The sequence below is a fragment of the Anolis sagrei genome, chromosome 1 (genome assembly GCF_037176765.1).
Source record: "Anolis sagrei isolate rAnoSag1 chromosome 1, rAnoSag1.mat, whole genome shotgun sequence".
Taxonomy (NCBI): domain Eukaryota; kingdom Metazoa; phylum Chordata; class Lepidosauria; order Squamata; family Dactyloidae; genus Anolis; species Anolis sagrei.
The window spans coordinates 30,720,010-30,735,213 of record NC_090021.1 but is presented as its reverse complement, the minus strand read 5'-3'; the positions used below and the strand labels follow the sequence as shown (position 1 = coordinate 30,735,213).

General features: G+C 42.7%; 1 protein-coding gene across 1 annotated transcript; it reads right to left on the bottom strand.

Moving 5' to 3' along the window:
• Positions 1-5,186: 5,186 nt before the first annotated feature.
• TBCC (tubulin folding cofactor C) lies at positions 5,187-10,678 on the bottom strand. Its single transcript, XM_060754357.2, has one exon. It carries the CDS (start codon positions 10,638-10,640, stop codon positions 9,636-9,638), a length of 1,005 nt encoding a protein of 334 aa, XP_060610340.2. The 5' UTR covers positions 10,641-10,678; the 3' UTR covers positions 5,187-9,635.
• Positions 10,679-15,204: the final 4,526 nt, after the last annotated feature.

The window sequence follows — 15,204 nt, the reverse complement described above, 5'->3', positions numbered from 1 at the left end:
TCTGGCTTATGTGTTTTTAGGGGTGGAATTAAGGACATGTTTTAAATGAACTGAAATTAAGCCTGAAGTCCCTCTGAAATTGTTGGAGTTAGGGGTGTAGGATCCCCACAAAAATGGGAAAAAATGAAACTAAAAATAAAAATCACACTTTTTAAACCCAAAGGTATTTCTAGGTCCTTCAGCACAACTCCATGGTCAACCTCTGCCAGAAGTGAACTATAGAATTCATCATGAGATTAAAGAAGGACAATGATGATAATGGTAACAACAATCACAATACCATGCTGGAAGACCTGGAAATGCTTGGAGAGAACATATTTTTTGGATTATGTATCAGGCGGTAGCAGAGGCTACAGCAAAAACAGCAATCTGTGAATATTGACAGTTATTAATGTTTAACATGAAAATGTGGAGGGCTGACTGACTTTGGCAACTGGAAATACAACATGGCGAGAAGAAAGCTATAAAGCAAGAGGAAAACTCAATCAACCATGGAATTTTTTCATCTCCAAAATTGGTTTTCACCATGAGAAGCTTGTGGGTAATTATACTGGGCCAATGGTGGCACAGGGCTTGCTGAGATTATAAGAAACATAACTTTTTATGCAGTAACACTACAGTAGTCATCCCACCAATCGAAGAAGGAATCTCTACTCCAATGTCATTTCTTAAGACAGAAGAGTATATTTTCCAGACCTTGAGAATCTCAGCAGGGTGTTCTGAAAGGTTATATCAAATCTAGAGTATGGAATTTGTCAAGACTGGCATTTTTGTGGATAAGTATGACAAAAAATTAAATAAAACAATGCACTAGCCATGTTGTCTCTTCCCACCATGCCTCAGTATTAAGGAAATGCTTATTCCAATTAAACCTAATGCAATGATAGTTTTAAGAAAAAGGTGAGATTGATGTGACATCATCTTGTATGTATTCAACTTCATGTGCTCCCTCTATAATAAAACCTCTATAGGAGGTGCTCCCTCTATAATACCACTAAGTCCTAAGATATGGTTGAATGTTTTAATCAGTAGAAAAGAGAACATAGTAATTTCCATAACACAAAACATTGTCAGAGGAATAGTCTTCCTGATTCACCTCCCATCCCCATGGAAAGATGATGAAAATTAAAGCTGTAGATAAGCATCTCTTTGCATCACCTTGTGGCTGAGAATAACATTGCAAGGAACACAAAAGCAGTGGGACTGGCCACATGTATTTGATAAAGGAATGCTGCAGGTGGTACATATCAGCCTTTACTTTTTGTCTACTTGGGTGTTTGAGAAAAAAGGTGCTTCTCTACCAGTCGGAGAGTGGGATGATACACTGAGAACTGTCAGGATCCAGTTTCCGGAGCCCAGACTTTGGCGCCAAAAACTAGACTCCTGACGTCTTACCCTGATAAGGATCCTGCAGCTGGTGGCCTTGAAGGAAGGCAGTTGTTTGGTGGCGGGAAACTTTTGCGCAGGGTTCTGGATTTGGCGGGAGTCTGCCTTTCGAACAAGTGGGAGTGTATATAAGGGGTTGCCTGCTGCGACCAGGCAATCCCAGCTTTTTCTGTGTCTGAGTATCTGATAGTAAAGTTCTTTGGTTGATTACGATGGAAGTCTCGTGTCATCATTGAGCCCAGCTGTCGTGAGCTGACAGGGAACTGCTTATTGCTGATTTCAGAGCTCAAAGTTTCCTTACAGCAGCAGCACAGAACAATAACTTATTCTCTTCTTTCAGCAAAGATAGAGAGTAATTTAAACTTGTGTGCTATTTTTTTTTAAAAGCAATTTTTTCAAGGGACTTAGTTTATGTGAGATAGAATCATAGAATCAAAGAGTTGGAAGAAAGCTCATGGGCCATCCAGTCCAACCCCCTGCCAAGAAGCAGGAATATTGCATTCAAATCACCCCTGACAGATGGCCATCCAGCCTCTGTTTAAAAGCTTCCAAAGAAGGAGCCTCCACCACACTCCGGGGCAGAGAGTTCCACTGCTGAACAGCTCTCACAGTCAGGAAGTTCTTCCTCATGTTCAGATGGAAGTTTCTTAGTTTTTCCGAAAGGAGCTGTGCAGTCTTTACCACTACCTCCAGATATTTGAGAAGCAAGCCTTGCGCCATTGGCCTTCCAATACCTTTTAAGAGGAATATGCTGATAGATACCCAACATACATTAATGTGGAAATACTATCAGTCTGTGGATTAGCCACACCATGTAATCAGTTGAAACATCTTGCCTTCTGCCGCTTTAGATAGGCAGTGACACAATCTGATGCATTCCCTAAGGAGTAAACCAAAATTAACACCTGACAATTCTGTTTTCATAGATCTAGGTAGAGCAGCAAATTAGGAGCACACTTGATTTTTTTCCTAGAGCTTCTGAGAAGAGTATTACGGAGCCCAAAGAGGATGGGAAGACAGTCCACCTTAATTTGTTATGCTTCTATTGACACACATACACTTATACATATAGGTAAAGGTTTCCTCTGACCTTAAGTCTAGTCATGTCTGACTCTGGGGAATGATGCTCATCTCCACTTCTAAGCCAAAGAGCCGGCATTGTCTGTAGACACCTCCAAGGTCACGTGGCCAGCATGTCTGCATGGAGCGCCATTACTTTCCCGCAGAAGCTGTACCTATTGATCTATTCACATTCGCATGTTTTCAAACTGCTAGGTTGGCAGAAACTGGGGCTAACAGCATGAGCATATCCTGCTCCCCAGATTTGAACCACCAACCTTTCAGTCAGCAAGTTCAGCAGCTCAGTAGTTTAACCCGCTGCACCACCAGGGGAGCTTCTTGTACAAATAACAGCAGGTAAAAAGGCATATAAAACCAAAACATATTAAAACAATGTATATTTTGAAACACATAATTTAAAAAGAATCAGAACAGATTTGTCAGAAAAGAAAGATCACTGTTACTGTTTTGAACTTAAGAGTGTGTATCTGGTGATTATTTTCCTCTAGCAAGCCATCCCACAACCAAGATGGCAAAAGAAAATGTCTTGTGAGTAACGGCAGTCAGACAAGTTCAGGCTGGCTGAAGCAAATATCCTCCAGAGGAGTAGAGTATAAAGAATGGATTATATGGAAAAAAGTAATTCCATAGGTAAACTAAACCCAAATAAGGTAACATTTAAAGGTAACCACCAACATTTAGTAGCATACTAAAAAATAACTGGCAGTGAAGTGATTTGAATACTGATGTATTATCATTCCTAGATGTGCTAGCAACCAATCTGCTTGCCATGTTTCAAACTAATTGGCATTTTCAAACTTGATGCAAAGATAGCCCAATGTACACCATATTATAGAAGCTGGGGTTTCCTGTGTGTACATTAACATAGATCTTCTAACTCCAGATAGGTGTGAATAATAGCTAAATCTGGTCATAATACTCCTGGCTGTTGCATCTGTTTAGACTTTCATTTGAAGTATTATTTATTATTTATTTACAGTATTTATATTCCACCCTTTTCACCCCGCACTCAGTGAGGATTACAATGTGCATATACAATACATGGCAAACATTCAATGCCATAGACACACAACATATATAGACAGAAACTCAGAGGCTATTTAACATTCCAGCTTTTCATGAGGGTATTCTGGCCACCAGGTGAGCTGTCGCTTCACCATCAATTTGTGACACTGATGAAGTACTTCCTCATTATTTGCATGGTGGCTGGAGATTTTTATGGCCTCCAAAATTAGTTAAATTAGCCTCCCCGCATAAGCGGTACCTAAATTTCCTACTTGACAGATGCAACTATCTTTCGGGCTGCAAAGGCCAACAGCAAGCTACACAAATTGGTCAGAAGCTCACTCTGACCTGGGCTGGCTCCAAACTCATGACCTTTCGGTAAAGGATGATCTTAATGCAGCCGACTCCCAGCCAGCTGGGGCACAGTCCTGGTAGTGGATCCAGGAGCACTCAATTGTGAACAGTCTTTCAGGGGGAGTATAACCCCATCCAGGACTGATGAACACAACTCTAAATCCAGATCAGAACAATTGATGATAAGCTCCAACTTGTCTCGATTCACGTGTTTGTTTTAATCTATTTGACTGATTTTCTCCTTTAGGCATTCATTAAGAGGAGACCTTGTCTGAGGTTATTTTTGAGGGCATGGAGAAGAATATTTTGGGTGTTATCAGCATCCTGATAGCACCCCACTCCAAGCCTCTGGATGATCTCTCCCAGCAGTTTCACGTAGATGTTATACAGCATTGGGGACAGAATGGCACCTTGTAGCATGCCATGTAACAATTCCTTTGTTGAGGAGCAGCTATCCCCAAGCACTACAGACTGGACTGGGCCTAACCATAGGACTGGAATCACTGAAACACAATGCTCCCAATTCATAACACATGAGACATTCCAAGAGGATAGCATGGTCAATGGCATTTAACATCACTCTGAGAACTAAAAGAATGAGCAAAACACACATTCCCCTTCAACCTCAGTTAGAGATGATGCACTAGTAGGTAACCACAGAGGTCTCAGCTCCATTCCCTACTCTGAAGTCAGTTTGAAATAGTTTGAGAAAACTTCTCATTTTTTTCTAGCAGCTTGCAAACATCAATGTCATTCACTAAACGAAATCTATCCGGGGTAATCTGACTGATGGAGTTGCTGGACATCCCATTGTCAGAATCTGCTATAATGGCATCTTTAATCAGCTTTCATCAGCTCCGAAGTAGGTTTAAGCCCTGCCTGGAAGTGCCCTTATAGGAATGTTTTTTATATCATGTCGTGTCAGATATGAATTTTCCACCATTTGTACTCCAATTGGCATCCTTTCCATTTTGGTTTCTGAAATCTTCTGTATATCAAAGTGTCCAATCAGTAAGAGGTTGACAAGGACATTTGGGAATAGCCCTAATCAGATTTTAGCTCTATACCAGTATCATCATGCAATCTTATGAGCAAGAATTCCAGACAATACTTCAGAACAGTATTCGACAGCTATGTATACAAAGTATAAGAAGTTTGAAAACAATAGTTAATACTTGACTTGTGCACTTGCTATGACTGGCACTGATATGACTGTATTTTAATCCGCAGCTATTGCTGTGTTTTATTGAGTTCTTTTATTTAAACTAGAAGAAGGTTTATGCTGTTTTATATATATTTGTTCTACGTAATTTGACATTGTTATATGTATTTCACTGTATTCTGTTGCCCGTGGCAGGATATAAACAAACTTTATATTTATTTATTTTATTTATTATTGTTTACAAAACAAGGGACGATACTCAAAAACCTTGAAATGCTCAGACTTGCATATACTATACAGAAATATGTTTAGTGTTATGTGAAGCTCTGCACTCCATCACTATGAATATCATCTTATGAAGTGTTAACAGAAAATGTACCAATGATCAACACAATCTAGTCAAAATTCAACAATTTTCGATTGAGCATTAAGCAGGTGTTTTACTTTTCCCATCTTAAATCAAAATGTAAACTTTCTCAAAATGGTGTCCGATACACAGTCACACTGTTTGCTTCGACATACAATTACATTACTTTACAAATTTTCAGGAATAACATAGCTGAAACTGGAAATAATTACATGCAGTGTGTACTAGTGGTACAATACAGAGTTTTGAAAGCTCTATGACTTGGTGACATTTGCAGATGTGAATTAAAGCATACAGACAAGATGGTATTCATGTATCATATTTTGGGGATAGACTTTCCCATAATGACAAAGGCACTGGATTTAGGACATTTGAAACAGAATTCAAAGCCCACATAAGATCTTCTCCATCAGCAAAGCATTCATTTGAACTGTTTGAAAAATAAAATGATCAACTAGCAAAAAGTTTCCAACACTGTCAAGCTGTTATCCATTACACATACTGTCAACATAGGTTTACACAGTAATGGACACTGCTTTATAAAATTATTTATCATACTAACAGGTTAATATGTATGATTAATAATGCCTTTTAGTTCTGAATGCTTGTCATCAATGAAATGTATTACAGAAGTGAAACAAGCCACCATTCAAAGCACTGCACTGTAAACATTATACTCCGGAGTAATAATCCAGATAGTGAGGATCTTTCATTTCACCAATGCTTTGTCAAGGAGCAAAAGCAGCACCTTGACACAGCAGGGAAAAGTAGTGCAAGCAGTATAGAAGGGGATATAAAGAACATACAAAACTGGAATTAGCATCAGAATGCTTCATTAGTGAACAAAAGAAACAAGAAGAAAAAACAGGGCAAGTAAACTGAATTCACCTTGAAGGAGCTGGGGGTGGCGACGGCCCCCAGCTCCTTCGACGGGGAGCTCTGGCTTGGACTGATCCATGAAGTTACAAAGAGTTGGAAACGACTGAACGAATGAACAACAATCTTTACCCCATTTTCCAAGATATAGTACATAGAAATCAGTTGCATTGTTTGGTTTGGGATAATGGTATCTAATCTCTTGCTGATTCAATCAGGGATTCTGGAAGCTGAAATCCAAGGGTCCATTTGCAATTTGATGCCACCTTTACTGCTGTGTCTCGATGCTATGGAATCCTGGGAGTTGTTGTTTTGCAAGGCCTTTAGCATTATCTGCTAAAGAGTACAGGTACCTCACCAAGCTACAACTCCGAGGATTCTATGGCATTGAGCCATGGCAGTTAAAGTGGTGCCAAGTTGCTTTAATTCTTAATGGAGATGTGTCCTGAAACCTCTGAAAGGGGAGTTTGGGCACCTCGGTTTGACAGCACATCTGCCCCCAGGCACTGCACTTAATCCAGTGATTCCCCAATGTACTTATTAACTTTATTAAGACCCTGTATTGGAAAACAGACATGACAAATGTAAATAAATAAAATAAATTGCACTCTTTCGAATGTTTTAGACCCACTGCTCTACAACAAAGCACGCTCTAAGCACTCTGCTTAATCTAATGAGCAAGTTTTTGTTGACACTGTCATTACCCATTCATTAGAGACTAAAGTTCTGTTTTGGCTAATAGTCACTAGCTAATTTCCCATGTGAATTTTCTTGGTAGCAATGATTCCCAAACCCTATTTCTCCAGGGGTTTTGGACTTCAACTCCCCAAACCCTCAGATGCTTGGGCCAATGATTAGAAAGTCTTGAGATAGATGAAGTCCAAAACTCTTGGAAGAGGAGCATTTGGGAAACATTACAGCACACCTGCCTCAAGACACTTTATTTAACCCAGTCACCCCCAAACTTAATGAGCCCCTATTGCAATGGTTCTTAACCTGTGGGTCCCCAGGTATTTTGGTCTACAACTCCCAGAAATCCCAGCCAGTTTACCAGGTGTTAGGATTTCTGGGAGTCGAAGGCCAAAACATCTGGGGACCCACAGGTTGGGAACCACTGCCCTATATCAAGATAAATATTTTAAAAAGATAAATATTTACTTGATTGAGTAACTGTATCAAAAGAGAGATGAGAGAGAAGTAAATTAAAAAAAAAACCTTCAGTCCTCCAAACGTTTTCATAACACAGCATGCTGCTCCAGGCACTTCATTCAATCCAGTGGTTCCTAAACTTTGGTCCTGTGGACGTTTTGGAGACGGTGTCCAAACCGTCTGGAAGGCTGGACTTTGGGAAACACTCTATGGCATAGTTGTCTTGGAAACACGGCTCTATATGGCTCAGCATACTTCAGGCATCCCGCTTAAGATAGTGATCCCCAAACTTCGGTCCTCCAGATGTTTTGCAGCACAAAACACATGGAAGATTAGACTTTGGGAATCACTGTTTTATAGAACAGGGCCCTTCCAGACAGGCCCTACACCCCAGGATCTGATCCCAGGTTTTCTGCTTAAAACTGGATTACATGAGTCTGCACTGCCAGATAATCTGGGATAAACAGAAAACCTGGGATCAGATCCTGGAACATAGGGACTGTCAGAAACGGCCCACAGTTATCTTAAGGCAGTGGTTCTCAACCTGTGTCCCCCCAGGTGTTTTGGCCTTCAACTCCCAAGAAATCCTAACAGCTGGTAAACTGGCTGGGATTTCTAGGGCCCTTCCACACAGCCCTATATCCCAGAATTTCAAGGCAGAAAATCCCACAATATCTGCTTTGAACTGGGTTATGTGAGTCCACACTCAGATGAGGGATTTTCTGCCTTGAAATTCTGGGATATAGGGCTGTGTGGAAGGGCCCTAGGAGTTGTAGGCCAAAACATCCAGGAACCCACTGGTTGAGAGCCACTGTCTTAAGGCATTCCATTTAATCCAGTGACTCCCAAGCTTTCGGCTTAAGTTTCAGGAACAGAGCTCTGCTTAAGTGTGGAAAATAGAGGAAAAAATGGGTCCAGCTCAAGTCACACATCGTCTAAAGGGCCTTCCACACAGTCCTATATCCCAGAACATCAAGGTGGAAAATCCCACATTATCTGAGTGTGGACTCAGATAACCCAGTTCAAAGCAGATACTGCGGGATTTTCTCCCTTGATATTCTGGGATATAGGGCTGTGTGGAAGGGCCTTAAGTCCACACTCAGATAATATGGGATTTTCTGCTTTGATATTTCAGGATACAGGGCTGGGTGATAGTATGATAGCTGGGTCCGGAAGTTCTGAGCATTACGGAGATGCGACAAAGGTGGCTGTGGATAAGGGAAGAGGGGGCGAGGTGAAAGCGGGGAGAGCGAAGGAAAGATAGAAAGGAGGAGACACTTAGGGTAAGCGTTAGGGCAAGATTTAGGGTTTGGGTTACGGTTAGGGCCATGATGGTGAACCTATGACACTCGTGTCAACACTGACACGCATGGCTATTTTGATGACATGCAGACACAGAGAAGTACATCTTATAAGAGCCAAACTAATTCCATCCTTAAGTTTGTAAAAGGCTCTACAAATTTAACATCTGCACATTGAGCATTGTTCACTCTATAACTCAGCATGGATTATACATTTTTCTTATTTAAACTAAATATTGCCATTTTTTTCTTGAAGTGACACCCACCCAAGTTATGCTCAGGTTTTTGGCGAATTCTGACACACCAACCGCAAAAGGTTGTCCATCACTGGGTTAGGGTATGGTTTACGGTTAAGGTAAGGGTTAGGATAAGGTTTAGGATTTGGGTAACGGTTAGGCTTAGGCTTACAGTACGGTTTAGGGTTAGGGTAAGGGTTAGCGTTTCACCATTAAAGAACTCTTACATTCCTTCTATATTATTGGACTCCGATCTGGCTTACATTAGCTAAGTCTCTCTTGCGCAAACAGCACTCACAAAGGAGCGATGCAGCATCTCCGTAACGCTCGGAGCTTCCGGATCCAGCTATCATACTATTACATAGGGCTGTGTGGAAGGGCCCTTATTTTTATGGACTGCTCCAGGAAGCAGTGAGTTCAATTCCATTCGTTTTTATGGCTCCTACTCTAACATATAATGGCTTCAACGTCAATCCTTCATCGTCTCAATTTAGGAAATAGTGTGTTCAATTCCAGTCCTTAACCTTCTTGTTTTGGAGGCAAGAAACACTGGGCTCAGTCCCAGTCGGTGACCCTCTTCCTTCTCGGGGATGATGCTCCAATTGGGCGTTTTTAGGGCTCCTACTCCAACATATAATGGGTTCAACTTCAGTCCTTCATCATCTCAATTTAGGAAACGGTGTGTTCAATTCCAGTCTTTAAGCTTCTTGTTTTGGGGCTCAGTCCCAGTCGGTAACCCTATCCTTCTTGGGGATGATGCTCCAATTGGGCGAGGCCTCGTTCTTGGCCAGCCAGTCGAAGTCATCCACCTGGCTCCAGTGGTTCCTGCTCCGATCCAGGCCGGATGTTTCGAAGTCCGCCTCGAGCCCCTCATAGCTCCAGGAGTAAGGGGCGAAGCGGATGCCCCCACACTCCTCCAGCATGGCCCGGGAAGTGACGTGGAGGTAGAAACTGGTGTCGGTGGTGCGGTTGGTCCTGAGCTGCTGGCAGGCGAGGGCGACGGTGCACCCGCCGCAGCCGTCCACACGTGCCGAGGTGGACACCGGCCCACAGAGCACAGTGCAATCCTGGCAATGGCGTACCAGCAAAGTGTTGGGGTTCCCGCGCAGGCGCACTCGGCAGCGGCTCAAGCCTGAGAGGATGACGTCCTGCTGGAGCAGCTCGGAGGCTCCCATCTCCAGCAATTTGTCCTCGGCGTCGCTGAAGCCGCAGCCGGGCAGAAACGCCGCCACTGACGGCGGAACCTCTTTCTCGGGGTCTTGTTTCCGCTCGGGAGGCGGCTTGGCGGCGGACTCCTTCTTGAGGCCCTTCTTGAAGGCGAAGCGCTTCTGCGGCTGGAGCTGGAGGCGCCGCTCCGAGAGCGCCCCCTGCAGGCCTGCCAGCGCCGCCTGCGCCCGCCGCACCTCGTAAGGCGCCAGGAAGCGCACCGAGTCCGTCAGCGAGCGCTGGAGGGCCTGCACACGCTCCCCGGCCTCTGACACCGCCTCGGCCTCGCCCTCGGGCCCCAGCAGGGCCTCGATGGCGGCCTGCTCGCGGGCGAAGGCGGCGGCGAACACGTCGCTCTGCTCCTCCTGCACCGCCTGCTCCTCGCGGGCCCGACGGCGTCGCTCCGCTTCTTCCCGCCGCTCCGCTTCCCGCAGCTGGAGCCGCTCGGGAACCGCGGGGAGCAGGCCCGAGCCTTCGCCGTTGGTTGCCGGCACACTTCCCTCCGAGGCAGCCTCCATCTTGATTCCTGCGCCACCCGGCTCTAAGGAAGGCGCTGATTGGCCAGAGGAGAGTGGGCGGGGCCTCCCTTCTTAAAGGGACAGCGACTGAGAACTCAGCCTGGTCCTCCTCATTTTGGGTGCGACCAAGGCTCAGGGAGAGAGGCGTAGGGCAGAAGTTCTCCACCTGGGGTACCCAGATGTTTTTGGCCTTCAACTCCCAGGTGGTAAACTGGCTGGGATTTCTGGGAATGGTAGGCCAACATCTGGGGACCCCCAGGTTGGGAACCACTGGCGTAGGGTTTATATCAGGCATGGGCAAACTTGGGCCCTCCAGGTGTTTTGGACTTCAGCTCCCACAATTCCTAACAGCCTCCAGGCTGGGGGCTTCTGGGAACTGTAGGAGGCTGTTAGGACATAGAATCATAGAGACGTTGTGGGCCATCCAGTCCAACCCCCTGCCAAGAAGCAGGAAAATCACATTCAAAGCACTCCCAACAGATAGCCATCCAGCATGTTTAAAAGCCTCCAAAGAAGGGGCCTCCAGCAGAGTTCCACTGCTTAACAGCTCTCAGTCTGGAAGTTCTTCCTAATGTTCAGATGGAATCTCCTTTCTTGTAGTTTGAAGCCATTGTTCCACGTCCTAGTCTCCAGGGAAGCAGAAAACAAGCTTGCTCCCTCCTCCCTGTGGCTTCCTCTCACATATTTATACAGGGCTATCATGTCTCCTCTCAGCCTTCTTCTTTTCTTCAGGCTAAACATGTCCAGCTCTTTAAGCCACTCCTCATAGGGCTTGTTTTCGAGATCCTTGATCATTTTAGTCGCCTTCCTCTGAACACATTCCAGCTTGTCAACATCTCTCAATTGTGGTGCCCAGAATTTGACACAGTATTCCAGATGTGGTCTAACCAAGGCAGAATAAAGGGTTGCAAGACTTCCCTGGATCTAGACACTAGACTCCTATTGATGCAGGCCAAAACCTCATTTGCTTTATTTTCCGCCGCATCACATTGTTGGCTCATGTTTAACTTGTTGCCCATGAGGACTCCACGTAATTCTCTCGAGCCATGTGTTCCCCATTCTGTATCTTTGCATTTCATTTTTTTCTGCCTAATTAGAGAATCTTGCATTTGTGGAAGTTGAAGTCCAAAACACCTGGAGTGGCCAAGTTGGCCCATGTCGCAGGCTGGGGGCTTCTGGGAGCTGTAGTAAGCTGTTAGGAATTGTGGGAGTTGAAGTTCGAAACACCCGGAGGGCCCAAGTTTGCCCATGCCTGATAGATACTGTAAAATAGTTTGATGTCAGTTTCACTGTGATGGAAACCTGGGAGTTGTAGCTTGAGAGGAATGGCTACAGACCTTGCAAAGCTACATCTCCGAAGGTTCCATAGCCTTGACGCATGCTAAAGTAGTGTCGTAGATGCACCCAATTGTTCTTCATTCTAATTATTGTATTGTATTAAAGTGTTTTTTGCACTACAAATAAGATATGTGCAGTGTGCACAGGAATTCATTCTTAGTTTTTTCACATTATAATCCGGCCCTCCAACAGTTTGAGGAACTGTGACCTGGCCCTATGTTTAAAAAGTTTGAGGACCCCTGCTCTGTACTCTTGCTACTGTTCCCTCTTGAGGCAGTGCTCCCTCTGTTGTGAGCTCTTAACACAAATGCTCTTGAAGTTGGGATGCCCTTAAGTAGAGGTCCCACTGTAATATGGCAATTCAGAGCTAGGGAAAAACCTTTCTGACAAGCACCACCCAGAAGCTGCATTGTTCGTCATCACTCCCAGTAGGGTTTGCATCCCATACAGCCTTCCTAACAACACACATCATGAGTTTTTCCATGATGAAAAAACTCATCATGAGGAGCCCCTGGTGGCGCAATGGGTTAAACCTTTGTGCTGGCAGGACTGAAGACCGACAGGTCGCAGGTTAGAATCTGGGGAGAGTGCGGATGAGTTCCCTCTGTCAGCTCCAGCTCCCCATTCAGGGGCATGAGAGAAACCTCCCACAAGATTGGTAAAACATCAAAACATCTGGACATTCCCAGGGTAACATCACTGCAGACGGCTAATTGTCTCACACCAGAATGACTTCCAGTTTCTCAAGTCATTCCTGACATGAAAAAAAAATTTCAGGTACTGAATGTGAGTGTTCACATGCTTATTAGTTTTTAAAAGAATCAAGATCACTCCAAAACTAAACATATTCTGCATAGACAGCGAGCTGCCTAGATAAGCAGAAGTACAGTAGTTATTCTAGGAGGCTATTCCTTGTGCTGTATACTGTCTGGAAATGGATGGAGATTGATGCTCAAGTTGCACAAAACCATGTTGCATACAAAAATCTCCTTCAGAGTCAATCTTTCAGATCTGTATTCCCTCTTGGATTCAGAAGAGCAAAGCAATAAAAACATACTTTTAATGTAGTTATTGAATTAAGTACATGAATGTTTAGTGTTAATGTGTATTAGCTTAATGTTTAGTGTGGGTAATTAAATCATTACTCTTATTTTAAAATCTTGGGTACTATCTACAAGCCTCAGGGAATAATGTACCAGGGCAAAATGTGACAGGCTCATTTTATTCTAGTAAAACATACAAAGAAGCCTTATCTTTCACTGGTTTAATGTTTACATTAAACTAGACTTATTTTTCATTTGCAGAAGAGTGATTTCCTGAATTGGACTGAACTCTTTCAAGCTATATTATTTTCTCTGGAAGTACTCTGTATTTGGCTTTTATTTCAGATGTAAGATTACTGTATTAGACATTGGGGAGTTTTCCAAGCTTACATGTAGTAATACTAGTCTTTAGAAATCCTATGTGAATAGGGTAGCAAAGGAAGGAAAGCTAACAAGGAAATTTCTTTGTATCTCAGTAGCTTACTTTATAATGTTTCCCCAAGGATTGGTTCTACAAGTGAATGTGTTTTTGGAGTAGTTACTGCTACAAATGCTAAGCCATACAAAATTGAAGATTTCTAGTAAGTTCCTGCTATATTAATTCGGGGGGAAAATGAAAAAGACTCAATAACTAAAATATTTTCAATTTCCTTCTTGTAATTGATTTCCAGTATAATAAGAATCAATAGTCTATTTTAGATGGGATGGAAAATGTCAATGTAATGTTTAGTGTATTTAGCCAGTTCAGTGCTCACAAGTACATGGGCTGGGATCTTTGCCTCCAAAGGACAGGAAAAGATTGTGATTTGTGTCAGCAGTTACTATTCTTCCTGGAAATGAAGCTGAATCATTAAAGAAAATCGGAGATTCATCTGTTGAATACTGTAATTGTGCCAATCTGTATACAGGGTGGCTATGGAAAACTTATGTGAAATAAAATAAAAGGTAATTTCTTTCCCCTGTTAACTATAAGAGAATATTAGACCAGGCTTGGTGAATCAAAGATCCAGCTTTATTTAGGAAAAGAAATGTACTTCAGTGTCTCCCCCTTAACAGACCATAAAAGAATGAGAGCCCTGAGTTACAAGCTCTTGTACTCTAATATAACTTGTCAATGTTTCAAAGTCTCTATTCCAAAGCCCATGTCCTAAGAAGATTCAGTGAAGCTGATGGTATTCCGAAGAAGACTAAAAACTTGGATGTTCAAGCAGGCATTTGGTTAATTCGGTGCAATGAATGTGTTGATTACGGATTAGTAATATGGATGATGAAATTGGACCAGGATTTTAGTTAGGAGATGTATTGGATTGTGATTTACGTGTAATATTGTGTATTATGTTTTTATGGTTTTAATTGTATACTGTGCACTGTATATTTTGTTGTAAACCGCGTTGAGTCGCCAGTTAGGCTGAGAAACGGCGGTATACAAGGACAGTAAATAAATAAATAAATAAATAATAAATAAATAAACAAATTTGATAGAAGTGTTGTCTTTTAGGTGTGAGTTGATCATGTATTGTCTCCTGGAAGGCAATTATTCCCCGGGCCTTGCTATCTAACCCATTCTGCAGTGTTTGGTGTTCTAAAGAGAGAAAAATATTACGTAACTTTCACTGTATCCAATGGGTTTTTGGAAGAAATTCCCTAGTACCAGGTAAGCATAGCTGAGAGCTACTGTAATTTGGTGCTGTTGTTTGAGCACTGGACTATGATGGAGACCAGGGTTTCAATCCCTGTTCAGCCATGGAGTGACCTTGGCATGTTACATTCTCTCAGCATCTAAAGAAAGCAAAGGCAGGTACGCTCTGAACAAATCTTACTAACTGAAATATCATCTACCTCTGTCTTAGTTCATTCATTCATCAAATGCCTTACCTATCCTATTCAGTAGATAATAATAATAATAATAATAATAATCTTTATTTATACCCCACCACCATCTCACCAATGGGGACTCGGAGCAGTTTACATGAGGCCAAGCCCAAACAGACAACTACAATAAAATAACACCGAAAACGCAAACAATAAACAATAAACAACATAATTACATAAAACTTATGAAAACATAGCAATATAAAATTACAATAGGCACAATCACAACGACAATGGGCAGGCTATATGTAATTATTAAAAGAGAGATTGATTAAAACTAATTAAAACTCAGGCGGGATAAGAGACAGATT

Bases quoted from the DNA above. Each gene is read 5' to 3' on its own strand.
- TBCC (XM_060754357.2), bottom strand. From the start codon at position 10,640: ATGGAGGCTGCCTCGGAGGGAAGTGTGCCGGCAACCAACGGCGAAGGC.